This window comes from Rhizophagus irregularis, chromosome 9, assembly GCF_026210795.1.
Source record: "Rhizophagus irregularis chromosome 9, complete sequence".
NCBI classification, from domain to species: Eukaryota; Fungi; Glomeromycota; class Glomeromycetes; order Glomerales; family Glomeraceae; genus Rhizophagus; species Rhizophagus irregularis.
In genome coordinates, this window is record NC_089437.1 from 446073 (window position 1) to 462319 (window position 16247).

General features: G+C 24.7%; 4 protein-coding genes across 4 annotated transcripts; 1 reads left to right on the forward strand and 3 right to left on the reverse strand.

Moving 5' to 3' along the window:
* Positions 1-141: 141 nt before the first annotated feature.
* Positions 142-366, reverse strand: OCT59_029131 (uncharacterized protein; the record flags this gene model as incomplete). Its single annotated transcript, XM_066141711.1, has 1 exon — positions 142-366. One exon carries the CDS (start codon positions 364-366, stop codon positions 142-144), a length of 225 nt encoding a protein of 74 aa, XP_065994502.1.
* Positions 367-3968: 3602 nt separating this feature from the next.
* OCT59_029132 (uncharacterized protein) lies at positions 3969-5345 on the reverse strand (the record flags this gene model as incomplete). Its single annotated transcript, XM_066141718.1, has 1 exon — positions 3969-5345. The coding sequence occupies one exon, from the start codon at positions 5343-5345 to the stop codon at positions 3969-3971; it is 1377 nt and encodes a 458-aa protein (XP_065994503.1).
* Positions 5346-7756: 2411 nt separating this feature from the next.
* On the reverse strand, positions 7757-9366 carry OCT59_029133 (uncharacterized protein; the record flags this gene model as incomplete). The annotated part of the gene is made up of 2 exons (XM_025311147.1): positions 7757-8996; positions 9113-9366. The coding sequence occupies 2 exons, from the start codon at positions 9364-9366 to the stop codon at positions 7757-7759; spliced, it is 1494 nt and encodes a 497-aa protein (XP_025174562.1).
* A 931-nt stretch (positions 9367-10297) lies between these two features.
* Positions 10298-12906, forward strand: OCT59_029134 (uncharacterized protein). Its single transcript, XM_066141728.1, has 2 exons — positions 10298-10762; positions 10835-12906. Exons 1-2 carry the CDS (start codon positions 10497-10499, stop codon positions 12045-12047), a joined length of 1479 nt encoding a protein of 492 aa, XP_065994504.1. The 5' UTR covers positions 10298-10496; the 3' UTR covers positions 12048-12906.
* The last annotated feature ends 3341 nt before the right edge of the window (positions 12907-16247 follow it).

Here is a 16247-nt window from a genome sequence, read left to right on the forward strand (position 1 = left end):
ATAAAAAGAACAGCTATACTGGCAAAAAAATTATTAATGACCAATACCTATTTTATTGATAAAAGCTTGGCTAATTTAAAAAAAATAATAAATAAAATATAACATACTAGTTTTCCACACTTCTCTCAGCTAGAATCAATTTCAAATATTCCTCCTTTTTTTGTTGCTTCTAAGACCATTACAATAAGTCCTCGTTTCTGGAGACAAATCGTTGTAAACATCTTGTAACTCTTTTGTTTTTTTCGAATCTCCAGCTCCACCATTTGCTTGAGGATTATTTCCGTTTTCTACTTCTCCTACTACAGTAAATGACAATATTATCACGGGTTGAATGGGTTGAATGATGAGGTATCTCTCCGATATCATATACTTGATATCTGTACGATATGTTATTATATTGCGATCTGATATGTTAATGATCTGCAATTCCGATATCTAACCAATTTTTGGCGCAGATAGTCGGAAATAAGTTACATATAGGATTGATACCTCATGTCATATTACCGATATCCCGATGACACTTTTATAGTTTTTAATGTTATACCAAATAACCAAATAAAACAGTATATTTGTTATCATTTTCGCTATTATACTATTTACATACATAATATGGACTACCATACAATATTAGTAAGATTTAAACGTATATTCCTAAATTTTATAGCCCATGATTAACGTCAAAAATATTATCAAAAAAATTTAGAGACTTTATCAAGAGAAAAAAAATGGATAACATTGATTTGATAAAACTTTATCCAAGCAAGTGATTTTTAATATCCGTACTTTTAAAATCAGTTTTCACGTGTAATATACTAAATTAATTTTTTTATTTTACAAAAAAATCGGTACTGTTATACAATTTCCAAAGATAATCGTAATTAAAAATCTCATCTTTTTTTTTGTAAAATTTTTTAATTAAAATAAGAATTAACGAAAAATGTAAATTATACTTTTTTTTTTATATTCAATGTTTTATTTTTATGAGTATTTGCAAAATATTGAATCTATAATTCTATAATCGAATTTATACAAGCAATATAATTTATATTCTAGATAAAATAATTTTAATATTACTTTAATATGTAGTTTTCCGATATTATAAATAATAAGTATTCATTATCAGTACTAGTTTCAGATCAATTAGCTTATGAATCAATAATATGACAAATGTGACTCATATTTATAAATATTATTTACAAGTGTTTTTCTAACTACAATACAATAACTAAATATTATTATGCATAATTCTAAGTACTCAAGTACTCCCTAATTTTAATTTTACTGTAATTTTACATCATATAAATTTTACAAAGTACTTCATATATTAAAGTTCCTGATGAAGGTAATTTTAAAACTGAAGATAATAGTTTTTATAAAATCAATAAATTTTCTATAATTTCTGTTGTAATAGATCCCTATAAAAAAATTCTGGAAAAAACTCCGATAAATGATCACTTTTCTGAAAAAATTTTTTTAAGGGATATTAGTCAAATGATATATTAACCAATATGTATAAGTGAATATATCAGTGTTACTTGTTTATAGGGGTAAATCATATTGATAGTATATATTATAAGCCACAATTATATATTATTAATCATTTTACTAGCTAATTCTTATTGTAACAAAATATGACTCATACATGATCTTTATTTTTTTGAATCATGACAAGTTACTGATCATCTATTTTATAATTAGTGTCTTATGTAATACAAAAAATTTTTTTACAAGTATATATACCCTTAAATTTCCTTAAGGAAAAAATCAAATTTTCAAATATCAATATCAACTGTATCAAATCCAAAATTTCATTTCAAATATTATTTTTCAAATAACAAGATTTCTTTCAAATATCAAAATTTACAAAATGTCTTATCAACTTTGTCCAAATATTATCACCACTATTTTCAATGAAATACCAGTTAACAAATGTTATAACAATCCTGAAACTTTCCACCATCTATCATTACTTCAATATCTACCATTACTTTTTTACATTCTTTTTATTATTATTCTCATAAATACCAATCTCCTCAACAACATCATTGTTTTAATTTTTATTTCATTGAAATTCTTAACTACTATTATTCTTAAACTTCTCCCTTCTCTTCCTTCTATTTCTAATATATTTCACTATTTCAAAAATTTATTATTATCTATCTCTTTATCAATTCTCTTTTATATCTTATCCACATTATTATCAATTCTTCTTACTTTTCTTTATTTTCTTAATTTTATAATTCGTGTTCTTCTCTTTTTTTATGCTTTACTTTATAACATAATCCATTTATTCAATATTATTCTCCTTTTAATCTCCCAATAGCTTATAAATTATCTTATATTACGTAGCTTGGCCCATTGCTTACCAAATATAGCATGGAGACGTAATCTTTCCCCTTTGGTCAACTTGGGATTACTTGACCATTCTTAGATGGATAATTTTTACAAGGGGATCGTTTGCATCGCCCATGAAGCATAGCGATTGGTGTCAGAGAGATCCTTTGTCTTGTAAAAATTTACCCTTTCTTGATCATTTGACCATTCTTAGATAGATAAATTTTATAAGGGGATCATTTGCATCGCCCATGAAGCATTGCACTGTGCTAATTGGTGTCAGAGAGATCCTTTGTCTTGTAAAATTTACCTTTCTTGTGATCATTTGATCTATCTCATGTGATTTCCTTCTTCACATGTGATACCCTTTATTTCATTCCTTTGCTGAGTTCTTTCCTTAATAACTTATTAACTCAAACAAAATCCATCACCGTTGGTTCCACAATTGCTGTGTCCAAGTTCAATTCTTGGAGGTGATTTTTTATTAATTAGTTCACCTAATTTCATATTTCTTACTCAGATAAGAACATTTCATCTGTATATAACAATTACTTGTGTGTTAATTATAATCATGTTGTAATTAAGTTTCTTAAGATGCCTCACCTAATAATTTTGTTCTGATTTGAGATTTTAAGAAGTGTAACAGCTGTCTCAAGAGATTCATTATACTTTACGAAAATTACAAATCTAATTTCCTTTTAGAACCTGTGGATGTGAAATGTATAGATCACAGTCCCGATTTCGCAAGTTTCAGCAAAGATAAAGAAATGAAAATGGCTTGTACAGCCAAACTCAAAGCAATACTATCCAAACAAAACAAACATAATTACACGATCATCATGGGAGATTTCAAAATTTTAACTATCAATCCAATAAGTTTGTCACACATTTTTTAAAACAAATATATTAGACATGGGTGAAATTTTAGTCTAAAAATAGTACTAAAATGTTTATTTTCGATAAAGAGCATCAACTACAAAGTTTCGTTCGCCATGTTATTGAACAATAAGTCGATTTGAGAATGACTCACACTAACCAATGGTAAAAGAATAAAAAGGAAGTATGAATATTATGAAATAATAGTTGAATGAACGACTTGTCTTATGATTATTCAATCAATTTGAACCGACTCTCATTTACCTTTTTTAGTTTTTCCAAATGAAAATATGAAATTTAAGCAGTAAAATTAAATATTTGGATGTTAAATGATAGAAGGAATTTGAATTTAAATTATTTTGTTGTGACAAGTACATATATTTTAATATTAATCAACAATAAAAATGTGCTCGAGATTGGGTTATCTCATGTTTACCAGTTGGTCGCGCCGACGCGCCGTGAAAATCATTGATATTTATGCGTCACGTGAAATAATTTGTCTAATTCCTCCGAAAATATATCGATTTTGATCAACGTTATGATGACCTTGACCAGCATTATGTGCAAAAAAGTTTTCAGAAGAATAAGGTATTTGTGTTTTGACATTTATATTTAATTTATACACGTTATTACATTTTCTGGTTTTAAAAAAAAATATAAATTAATAATATTTATTCATATAATAGTTATTTATTTTTACAGTACAAATAATTTACCATCTAATTCATTATAATACCAATATTATTATATTTATCTAGCTAATATTCATCTGATCTAATGAAACACTCAACAACACCTTCATCCTTTTCTATTGAAACTATAAATTTCTTAATAACTTTTGATCTAATATATTTATCAATTATATTCAAATTTTCTTCTTCAGTATCTAAACTTTTAGTATGATGAAATCTATTAATAATTATAGTGATTGGAAAGTATGGTACACGTTTGGACCAATTTATAAAAAACGAATCTAACTCTTCTGGAAGTAATTTTTTCGTGTAAGGACGAGGAAAGTATAATAATTCTATTCTATTCATATTTTCAGGAGAATAATTTGCAATTGTTTCCAAAGCTACCTTTTCATATAATAAATCAGCTTCATCCAACCAAATTTTAATAGTTTCTAAATATTTACAAGAGTTTAAAATAATTTTAAATGTCTCCAATTCATCATAAAAGAATCCAATAGAAAGTACTTTAAGATTAACACAAAACTTTGCTATCATTAAATTTAATAAATTATCGTTTTCTCCCATTATTTCACAAAAAGAAAGTTCTCTTAGATTCTTTCCGTTGTTCATTAAAAATTTTATTGCAAAATTATAATTCACATTATTGACATCAATTTTAAAAATTTTTAAATGTGGAAAAATGAAAGTTGATAATTTTTCAAAAACATCTATTGTTATATCATAATTTTCTAATTCAAGTACTTGTAAATTAATGAAATTCTTAATAAATGAGAATGAAATATTATCTGCATAATAATGATATTCATTTACAGTATTATAAAGGTTTGTTGTAAATGAGGAAATCAAATCTGTGATATCAGGACTATTATTGAATTGATTATCTTGTATAATATTAAAATATTTTAAATTATTTTGAATAGAAAATAAAAATTCTTTTAAACCATTAGAAATAGTATTATCACAAAATTCTATAGTAAGTGATTTTATATTATGACAATATTGAATTAAATGATGAAAAATTTCAGGATTAATACTTGAAAAAATTTTTAATTCTGTAATATTCATAAATAATTTATATATTTCAATTAAAGTATAATTTTTAATTAAATTTTCTGGTGAAGGAAAGAGGGATTCAAATTTACGATGAATTTCACAAATTAATAAAATTTTACAAAATGATGGGTAATTAAACATGGGTTTTGAAATTGAGATTGAAAAATCAATTTCAGTCTTGGAAATAATTTCTTTTGATTCGTTTGGGAGACATTTTATTAAAGTTTTAAGCGTTTGAAAATTATAATTCGTACTATCTCTCCATAAAATTCTTACGGAAATAGTACTCCAAAGTTTATTTACTAATAAGCAAGAATATAAACTTTCTTTGTCATTTGCCAAAAATTCAAAAATTTCGAAGAGGCAATCAGCGGGAAGTTTAGACATTTTTGAAAGTGTTATTTAAAACGTAAATAGGAGTTTCGAATTTATTTATTTATTTGTTTAAAGAAAAAAATGAACGTTAAACGTACGCTAAAAGTTTGTATATATATACATTTTTTATATCTTATGAATTTATAAATTATAACTGCGTTATCAAACCACAATAAACTACTATTTACGGTATAGTTACGTATCGTCAATCACTATATCATCCTATTTATGGTTATCTATAATTACTGTTCAATATTAAAATCATGTCGATGAATTCTTGAATAAGTTTAAGTATATTGTAAATCTAAATAAAGTTATTTATGATTTTAATATTTCCATTTTTTTTATTAAAATTTTTAATGTGAAATCGAATTTGGTAAATAATAAGATCTTTTTTTTTTAAGGATTGTTATAAAAACCCATAATAAACGATCGTGCAACTCTCGTACAACGCACTTGATACATTCACAATGATAAAGTTCAATCATTAAATTTAACGGGTTACCCGTATACCCCGACCTTTATTCATATTATACTAAAATAGGAAAGATTTCAGATTGTACCGTCGTACTAACCATATTTAGTCGCACAAAGGCAGACCCCACTTTAAAATTGAACTTTCGAAAGATACTGTGAAAGCCATTTAAATTTCTAAATTTATTCTAGAAGTATTGGATTTGTAGTTTGTTCTGCTGATCGTACTTTACGATTGTCTTCCTAAATTTCTAGCTTATGGTCGAATAAACCTGAAAACTGTTGGACAATTTCCGAGCTTTTGGACGATTGTTAGGAACAGAATACGATAACGTTCCACTAATGTCACATGTGGTTTAAATGTATAAATGTATATTTTAACTTTGACGATTGCAAATAGCCAAAACCGGATTTTCATCATCATAGCCATACCAACCAACAAAAGGTAATTTACCGCTGATTACAATATCTCAAACCAAGATGAGCGCTCTATCAAGTTAAACCGCTGTCCGAAAGTATGCGCCACAGCAGACCTGGCTCAAATCACAAGCCACTCCATATATATAATTTATCAAATTTTATTTTGAAGTTAAAATTAGATTAAATTAATTCTTGATCGCATAATTTAATATTCGATTATTATTTCTGTAGAATTTATATTTTATTTATCTTATTCAACTAGATTATTGCCGAAAAACAGAAGTAGAGTTGGGATAGAAGCGTCATCATGTCATCCCGGTCGTATACTTGATTTATGTTTGTTTTTGCGTGTTGCTTCACAGTTCACGCTATTAAAATTTTACGTTACGTACTAAAAGAGATCGGTTCAGCCCTGGAAATTTGACGGTGCAAAAGGTGATTTATTTTAATCTTAAATTTTTTAAAACCACTTTTATTTGTTTTTTTTTTCTTCCAAAATTTTCAAATATGCCGTATAACATGACTGACCATACCGAATTAGATCTTAACAATCTTAAACACCTTGAAAAATTTGAACTCTACATCAACTAGCTTAAAAATTCATACTTCGAAAGTTAGAAACTGTTGCTACAGAAATTGCTTTTCATAGGATAATTTGGAATGTACAAACTCGGTTAGGGTGGTGTCATTATTACCTTTTAAGAGGGCTCAATTTTATGACAACGTTGGATAGAAATCTTAGGTACCGGATACCTAAAGACTGAAATTTGGATTAACAACATCGGATCTTTTATAGTGAACCTTAAACTTCTGATTTCGTTATCAAGGTGAGACACCAGAATTTATACAAATAATTCAAAATTCATGAACAAATTTTGCGACTGATACATTAGTTCAATTAAGTGGATTTTTAGTATAAAGGATATCAGTATCATCAGAATTTTCGTCCATGAGATATATTGAAGATGAAACTATCTTGCCAGATACCATGTTAGACATATCTTCGATCGGTGATGTTGTTTCCCAGGTATATTATTATTCCTTATTTTTGTGCTATATGAGCTGAATGATCTCAGGAACCATTTGAAGGCAAAGACATTGATGGGATGATGATAATCATTGATTTATCCTAGGTGCGATGAAGCAAAATATGTATTGCTGCGTCGTAGATCTAGAAAACATAATTAATAAAGATAAATTCTTTACTCTCATTGTTAAATCAAAAGCGAATATCGTTAAATCAAAAACAAATATCGCTAAATCAAATCGAGTATCGTTAAATAAAAGCGAGTATCGTTAAATAAAAGCGGGTATCGTTAAATAAAAGCGGGTATCGTTAAATCAAAGCAATTATCGTTATATCCATGCAAAAAAAGATAACTGATTCACAAAATTAATTTATATATATAACAAATATAAATATTTTATTGAATAAAAATATGTATACAAAAATTATTATCCAAAAAAAATCGAAAAAAATGAAAAAAAAACGAGAATAAGAATAATAATTTACTAATAATATATAAAATTTAATTATTTAATTCATCTAATTCTTTTATAATTAGAAATACTTCATAATCTTCAATTGAAAATTTTCCCGCATCCGCTTCCCTTATCATTTTCTCATAACTACGTTGTTTACATTTACTAGAATTAAAATTTTTTGAATTATCTTCTTTTGAACAAATTAAAAGATCATTATCAAATGTAGGACCATAATCACTACAATTAAATAAAGCTTCATCCATATTATTTACAAGACTTAAAATTGGATCTTTAAAATCATCCTTATTTTTAAAAGAAAAAATAAAACTATCTTTTGTTTTACCATATTCACCATGACGTGAATCTTTCCAAACTGAAGGATTATAACCTCCAAGTATTTCTCCTGTACCTTCAACTTTAATAAATGTTATAGTATGAGGTTTATCATCACATGATGTATGAAACTTTTTTGGTGTAAAACCATCACGACTACCTCTTAATAATAATTTAAATTTATATGGTAAATATAATTCTCTTGCATAAGCAAATTTACTTCTAGTATCAATTTTATCAATCCATCTTGAAACCAAAGAAACAATATTTAAATTAACAATTTTTGAATTAATGATTCCATTCATATTTCTATTTCTAGGAAGTAAAATATTATCATTTGGTACGCTATTAGGATCCAAATAAGAATTTAATAATTCCTCATAAAGATTATTTTTTAAAAGTTTTTTATATGGACGAACTTTTTGTGCAAATTCTTCAGATGATAAACTAAAAAATCTAATTAAAGGAAAACAATTTTGTAAGGTTTTTTCCATTGATTTAAAATCATTATCCGTCCAATCCTTAGGATCTTCTGATATTTCTGAAGTTTCTGAAGTTTCTGAAGTCAAAGTTTTATTTTGTGCACGACCCCATTTTAATACATAATTCCAAACTTCAACTTCTTTCAATTGTAAATCATCTCTTCTAATGAGTGTAACCAAAGAATTTTCAGGAAGTAAAGTAAAATCAAGTGATTTAAAAACCTTCTCAGGTGATTTAGCCATAAAATCTGAACAATATTGTTGAAGGTTTAATAAAGAATTAGATTGAAAGCTTACTCGATTAACAAGATCAAAATTTTGTTTTATCCATTGTGAATTATTTTCAATTAAATATTCTTGTAAATAATCAATTAACTCTTGAAGACAAAGATGATCAGCGGCAACCAATATATTAAAATTTTCTAAAGGTTCTTGCTCCTCTAACGAAATAACACCTCCATAAATATATCTAAATATAATAATAAAAAAATTTTTTTTTTTTTTCGTTAAATTTGTTAAATTTGAAATATTTGAAATATTTTAATAAAATTTTTTTGTAAAATTCATAAATATATAAACTCTTACTTTATAATAACGTGAAAATTTTCCGGTGAAATTTTTGGAAACTTGATATGAGTTAAACTACCATCATCATTCTTTCTATTGGAAGCCAAAGTTCGTCGTAAAAATGGAGAACGATAACACAAGACGATCATATGCGCGTGAAATATTTTTACATTCGGATCCTCACCAGCTTCAATAGTAATATCATAATATTCATCATCATCTAAAACTTCAATATAATTTTGACTTAATTTCGAAAAAAACTGTTTTGGCATTTCTTTTTTATTTCTTTTATTGAACTTGTATATATACAGTATAAAGTATTGAAGTGAGTACAAACAAATGAAAAAGAATTTTTTTTTTTCAAAAAAAAAATTGGTCTTTTAAACGTTGAACAAATGAGCAGCTGACATAATTAGACTTACCATTTTAATATTTTGTCCTCTCTTACAGATCAACAAATCTAAACTATTATTGTAACGATGTAACGACTATAACGTGACGTTCTCAAATACATGCTCTTTCGATTAAACCACGACCGAACAAAATAAATTAATTAATATACTGTATATAAAATTAGACAGCGACTGGTGAGATATAGCAAATACAAAGAGAAAACAATTAGGAATAATTTGAATACATATATTGTAGAGATTTAACGTTAATTAAATGACGGAAGTAGTAATTATGGGTTTGGTTATTTGTATATTGCGGTTATAGCTGCTGATACATTTATATATAAAATATAATCTATAGTAAACTTTTAGTATGACATTTATTATATTAAATAAAAGATCATTTTAGAATTTTATTATATACATGTATAATATTGATTGAATTATGAAAGATAAACTTGTTTCAAAAAGGCAAGTGTGATATTCAGCCAGTAAGTTCAATACTTTTATAACTTTTTATTTAACCGATAATAATTTTGTCCTTTAAAAATTCTTTAACTGTTAGAACTGCTGTTAGTAAAAGAATATACAGAACTTTTCATTTGGTTTTATTTAAGATTTCTATTTATTTTAGTTGTAGTTGTTTGTGTGCTTGTGTTTTATTATTGACATTAATACTGTATTTCGTCACTGTGCGAATATGTCATCTTTTTAACGTCAATTTATTATGTAAGAATCGAATGTGGCGCGATCATCACAGGTTTACGTCACTTTATATATATATATTAATTATGCCGACTTTTATATAATTGTTCATTTATTACCACGTATTTACATAATTATAAAGAAAAATAGAAAACAATTATTAATGCAAATTGTCGATCATCGTCATGATCATTTAATCATTTAATAGATGGGTAAATTAAATTCAAATTTATAAAAATACTTGTTTACTCAAAATTCACTATAAAAATACCTGTTTACTCACTCGCTCAAATACAAAAAAAAAAATGTCAACAAAATTTCTTTCAAGATTAAGTCAAAATTATATCGAAATTTTGGAAGATGATGAATATTATGACGTTGCTATTGAAGTTGGTAAAGAACCAAATGTGAAAACATTTCATGCGCACACGATCATCTTATGTTACCGTTCACCATTTTTACGACGGTCCTTAGTTTTCAATATAGTTTCTGATGGAAAGAATAGTGGTCGTATCTTAGCTATTATTAAGTTGCCAAATATCTCACCAGAAATCTTCCAGATCATTTTAAAGTAAATTATAATTACAATAGCGTTAATTAATTTATTAAACAATTTATACTAACATAAACTTTTGTAATATAGATATATCTATGGTGGTATCATTTCTTTAAACGAACAAGAATCTTCAGAAACTTTAAAAATTTTGGTTGCCGCTGATGAACTTCATCTTCAAGAACTAGTGGATTATTTTCAAAAATATTTAATTGAAAATAAAGTTGAATGGATGGAACGACATTTTGAACTTACACATAAAATAAGTTTTCAATGTAATTCATTATTAAAACTTCAAAAATTTTGTACAGATTTTATGGCTAAATTTCCAGAAAAAGTTTCTAAGTCATTAGATTTTACTTCACTTCCTGAAAAATCTTTGGTTTCACTCATTAAAAGTGATGACTTACAAATGAAAGAAGTTAAAGTTTGGGATCATGTATTAAAATGGGGTCTTACACAAAATAAAACTTTAACTTCAGATCCTGATTCTTGGACAGACGATGACTTTAAAATTATGGAAAATACTCTACAAGATTGTTTGCCATTAATTAGATTTTTTAGTCTTTCATCTGAGGAATTTTTTCAAAAAGTTCGTCCGTATAAAAGACTTTTAAAAAGTCAACTTTATGAAGAATTATTAGGTTCTTATTTAGATTCTAATATTAAACCAAGTGATAATATCTTACTTCCAAGAAATAGAAATATTGATGAAATCATTGATTCAAAGATTGTTAATTTGAATATTGTTTCTTTAATTTCGAGATGGATTGATAAAATTGATATTAAAAGCAAATTTTCTTATACAAGAGAATTATATTTACCTTATGAATTTGAATTATTATTGAGAGGAAGTAAGAATGGATTTTCTCCTGAAAATTTTCATACATTATGTGATAATATATCACATACTGTTACATTCATTAAAATAAAAGGAACAGAAGAAATTATTGGAGGATATAATCCTTTAAAATGGAAAAGTCCATGTAAACCAACTTTCAAATGGAGTGAAACCAAAGATAGTTTTATATTTTCTTTTAAAAATAAAGATGATTTTAAGGAACCAATTTTAAGTCAAGTAAAGGATAAGAATTTTGCATTATTTTATAATAGAGAATATGGACCTACATTTGGTACTGATATTGATATATATGTTGAAGATGGTGATGGTTCAAGAGAATATAATTATTGTAGGTGTAAACAACGACATTATGATAGAAATATAAGAAATACGGATGATACATTTTTAATAGAAGATTATGAAGTATTTCATATTATGAAGAAAGACTCTTATAGTGTATAATCTAGACTATTATTTACTATTAAGATTTAAAGAAAATTCTATTAACTCCATATATGGATCAGAATTTACGAATTGTAATTAGGATATAAATGAATCATACGACTATAAATCAATAAAAAGCATAGAAAAGCTTTTAATAATATTTACATATAACAAAACCAATGAACTAGTAAAAATAATTATATATAATATTTCTATATTGAGTTAGTTGAAATATTGAATAATCTTTTTTTCGTTTAATGGCATTATTATTAAGGAAGTATGACGGATATTGATTTGGTAATAAATTAAGAAAGCTTCTTTAAAATTGAATTCATTGTTATATCTGTTTTCATTGAATTATTAGTTGACATTTTAGTATCTAAATGATACATGATATTTGAATATTTAATTATTATTCAACTAATCTTTAATTTTTCATGTCTATAAATACTTTGCAAATTTATACATATTTGTTATAAATTGAGAAGTATTCTTCTTTAAAAGTTGACACTAATAAATGTCGTCATTGTCGTGCTAAAAATTAATATTTCTATAAAGTATCATTTCTGTTCAATAATATGTCATAATAAAATTATAAGTCTACTTAATTATGTTAATTATGGAAATTTGATTATTAGCTTTATAATACTGTTTAATAATTTAAAAGATAATTCTTTACTGAAATAATTAATCTATTCTAAATTATTTCTGTTCTGGTAAAATAATCAAAATATATATTTATAAAAATACATTAATATCCAAAAATATGTTATTTTTTTAAAAATAGCCCTAACAATTGGGTTATTTACGTTATTTATAGATATTGAAAATAGTCTAAACTTTAAATAATAAACTATTTGTGACACGTTAATAGAAACTTATATTTTTTCAAAAATAAGGATAAGATTCTAAATGATATATAAAATTAAGGAGACAACCTAAAAATAAAAAAAATAAATCTTATTATAATCTCATTTTACGACTAAAAGTTTTATCAGAATGATATTCATATCCATATTTAGCATAGCATTTTATTTACTTTTTTTTTTAGGAAAATAATCATCTTTATCATATAGTTTGGTTTATAATGTATTTTCACTTTTCAGTATTTCAAATAATATCTTAATAAAGTGCGCATATTATGGTTAGAATTTGTTGAACTATAATGTCAGATTAACTTATAAAATCAATCACATTTTGCAGTATGACTATTTGATAATTTAGAATTTGATAATTTAGAATTTTTTTAAAAAATAAAAACACAATCCCATCAGATAAATATATTATTATAATTCAATTTTACTTATAACTTATTTATTTAGTACAATAAAAGATGTGCAAGTGATTTTTGACATGGCAACTAAAGAATTAAAAGAAAAAAGGGCTCATAAATTTCTATATTAGTTCACATTTATATTTAATAGCTTTTTTTATTCAAAATTAATCCGAGGTGAAAGAAAGACCTTGCCATCGGAGCTCGATATGAAAAACGATCAAATAAGGATAATACTGTACTAGAAATCATCTAATCAAAAACTTACAATGCTATTTCATAATAATTAATCTCATGAAAAATAATTAAAAATAAAAACTGGGAGATGATCAGCTATAAAATAATTAATAACCAGAGTTGTAAAAGATTTAATGATTTACTTCCTGCAAAGTATCTCAAACACTTAATTGAAACATTCTACATATAATATCTTGGAATATTTCATTTTTAGCTTCATTATAACTTTATTTTACAAGTCATAAAAAAAAAAAATCAATCTATTACATTAACTACACAAACTTCAAAAAATTTTTTTATTTTTCTGCATCTTAAATTCTCGTAAAAAAATGAAGCTATTATAAATCTATAATCATACTTTACATTTATATACATATTTATTAATACTAGTTATTAGTATGAATCTTTTATATTATATTAAAAACATATAACATAGTATACACTCTAGAATTAAAGGATCAATAAAAAAATGATATATATATTCTCAATGCTGAAAACCATAAATCTACTCAGTCAAGAGAAGAAAGAAGTGCACTAAAAATGCTTCTTCATCTTTACTCCTATTATATTAGACAAAATCAATATAACAAATATGATTTTTTCATATTTATAATCTTACAATCTTCACTTAGATAATAAAAATGCAAAAATATGACAAATATGAAATATTTTAATATTAGCTTTTGATCAATGTCAGATAAAGATCTCAGGAAAACTGTGTACTGTACAATAAATATTATATATTTATTATTAAATAGAAGCACTCCTATTTATGGAGTTACCAAATGTTCTAATATTCTCATCAAATATAAATGTCAATTATGATATTAAACTATAAGTTTGACTAATAGACTATAGATATTTTATATTTTATATTTTAATGTTATATTTTATTGAAATCTTTTACTTTAAAATTTTTTACTTTAAAGAATTTACTTTAATTGACGGATTAATCAGAATATGTTATTAACTTTGAGACAATAATACTATTGCTGTTAACTAAAATAATAATGCACATACAATGTTTACAGTTTGTTTATAGAAATATTTCCATTTATATTTTAGCAAATAAGGATAAATAATACATTGTTAACATTCTTCTATAGTTAGTAATTAATCTATAAAGATCAATTTATCAAAATTATATTAATTCTGACTAAAATATGCTATGAAGTTTCGCAATAAGTGTTACGAAACTTACCATTTTGGTATTTTAGTCAGTGTAATTACTTTTGAAATCTATAAAGCAATACATAATAAGAACGTTTCTATTTAAAAAATATTGAAAAAAGAAGTAAAGTTATGCAACAAATTCCAAACACGATATCTGCAAAAAGAAATGTCAGTAAACGTTTCTATTTTTTCAAAAAAATAAATAATAGAACAAAAAAGGTTGAACGAAAATTTGACCTGGAATCTTTTATTTTCCTCGTAACAAAAAAGATTTCTTAGTATTTTCCAAAATAGATTATAATATTAATTTTGCACTTAGAACTTAACTAAACAATCAAAGCTAAATTTTAGATTGTGCATAAAAATAATTTGCGGCAATAATAATATTATCTGACAAGTGATAAAACTATTATAACTCACATTTAAATGCATTTGTACATATAAATAAAATGAATTCATGTGCATGATAAATTGTCAGTATAATTAATCCATAGGTTTTTTACAATTAGATCAATCTTTATTATAAATCATTATATAAATTTTATAGTATAAATATTTTTTTACTTTTGATATATTAATTATTAGAAGATTTGGTTAATCTGTTACTTATGGGGTAACTCCTTTTGTAAGCTCATCTATACTAATAAGATATACTAGCCAATGCCATAATTACTTTGAGAATCACTCTATTCACAACATTTTTTGGACTAGGATAACGAATAGCCCATATTACTATTATTAATGGTGGATATTGTCTGTATACTATAATTTAGTCTAAATTACTTTTACTACAAATTTGCTGATTTTATTTAACGTACACCCTTTTTTATATTTATTTTTATTATACATTTATTCACGCTGAAATGAAAAAATTACTAAAAGAGAAAGAATTGGAATTGGGATTCGATTTTAAAAATTAATCGATTAAATAATATGTACTATACATTAGTAATACCTCAAAGTAAAGCAGGTTAATCCCTAAAATTTCAACATTTTATAACCTTGTATTAAAAGACAAAAATTTTAAACTTTTTTATCTCATTTAAATGATAACTATGTTTTTATAAAAAATATCATCATTTACAATTTTCAATAGTTATTTTATTCAATGTTGTTATATAAGAAATAAAAGCTTTATATATTTGCAAATGAATAACAAACAAAAATATCAGCATTAATAATTCATATTTTTTATTTATTACATAATAAAAATTATTCTAATAATTTTATAATTCAATTACCCAATTACAAACTGATTTTTTTTATTTAAAATAAACAATTTATATCGATTTGCAGTTCTGTTTGCATTGGCACTGCAAATTTTTTATAAAATAACAATTATATAAATATAAATAAACCAAGTGAGAAATAAAACTTATATGTTTCATTTGTATCTTATTTGAGTAGTTTAGATTTTACAATCAAAACAATCAGTAAAAGTGTTAAGTAATCGATATGTGTAAATGGCTTGTGAATGAGTAGTGGTTTGGTAATTTTTAACAGATGAAAGATTTCCTTTTCTATATTCTTCCGCT

Excerpts from the sequence above, each read along its gene's own strand:
- OCT59_029134 (XM_066141728.1), top strand. The coding sequence starts at position 10,497 with ATGTCAACAAAATTTCTTTCAAGATTAAGTCAAAATTATATCGAAATT. Across the intron at positions 10,763-10,834 it reads ATCTTCCAGATCATTTTAAA|ATATATCTATGGTGGTATCA; the intron begins GTAAATTATAAT and ends TTTGTAATATAG.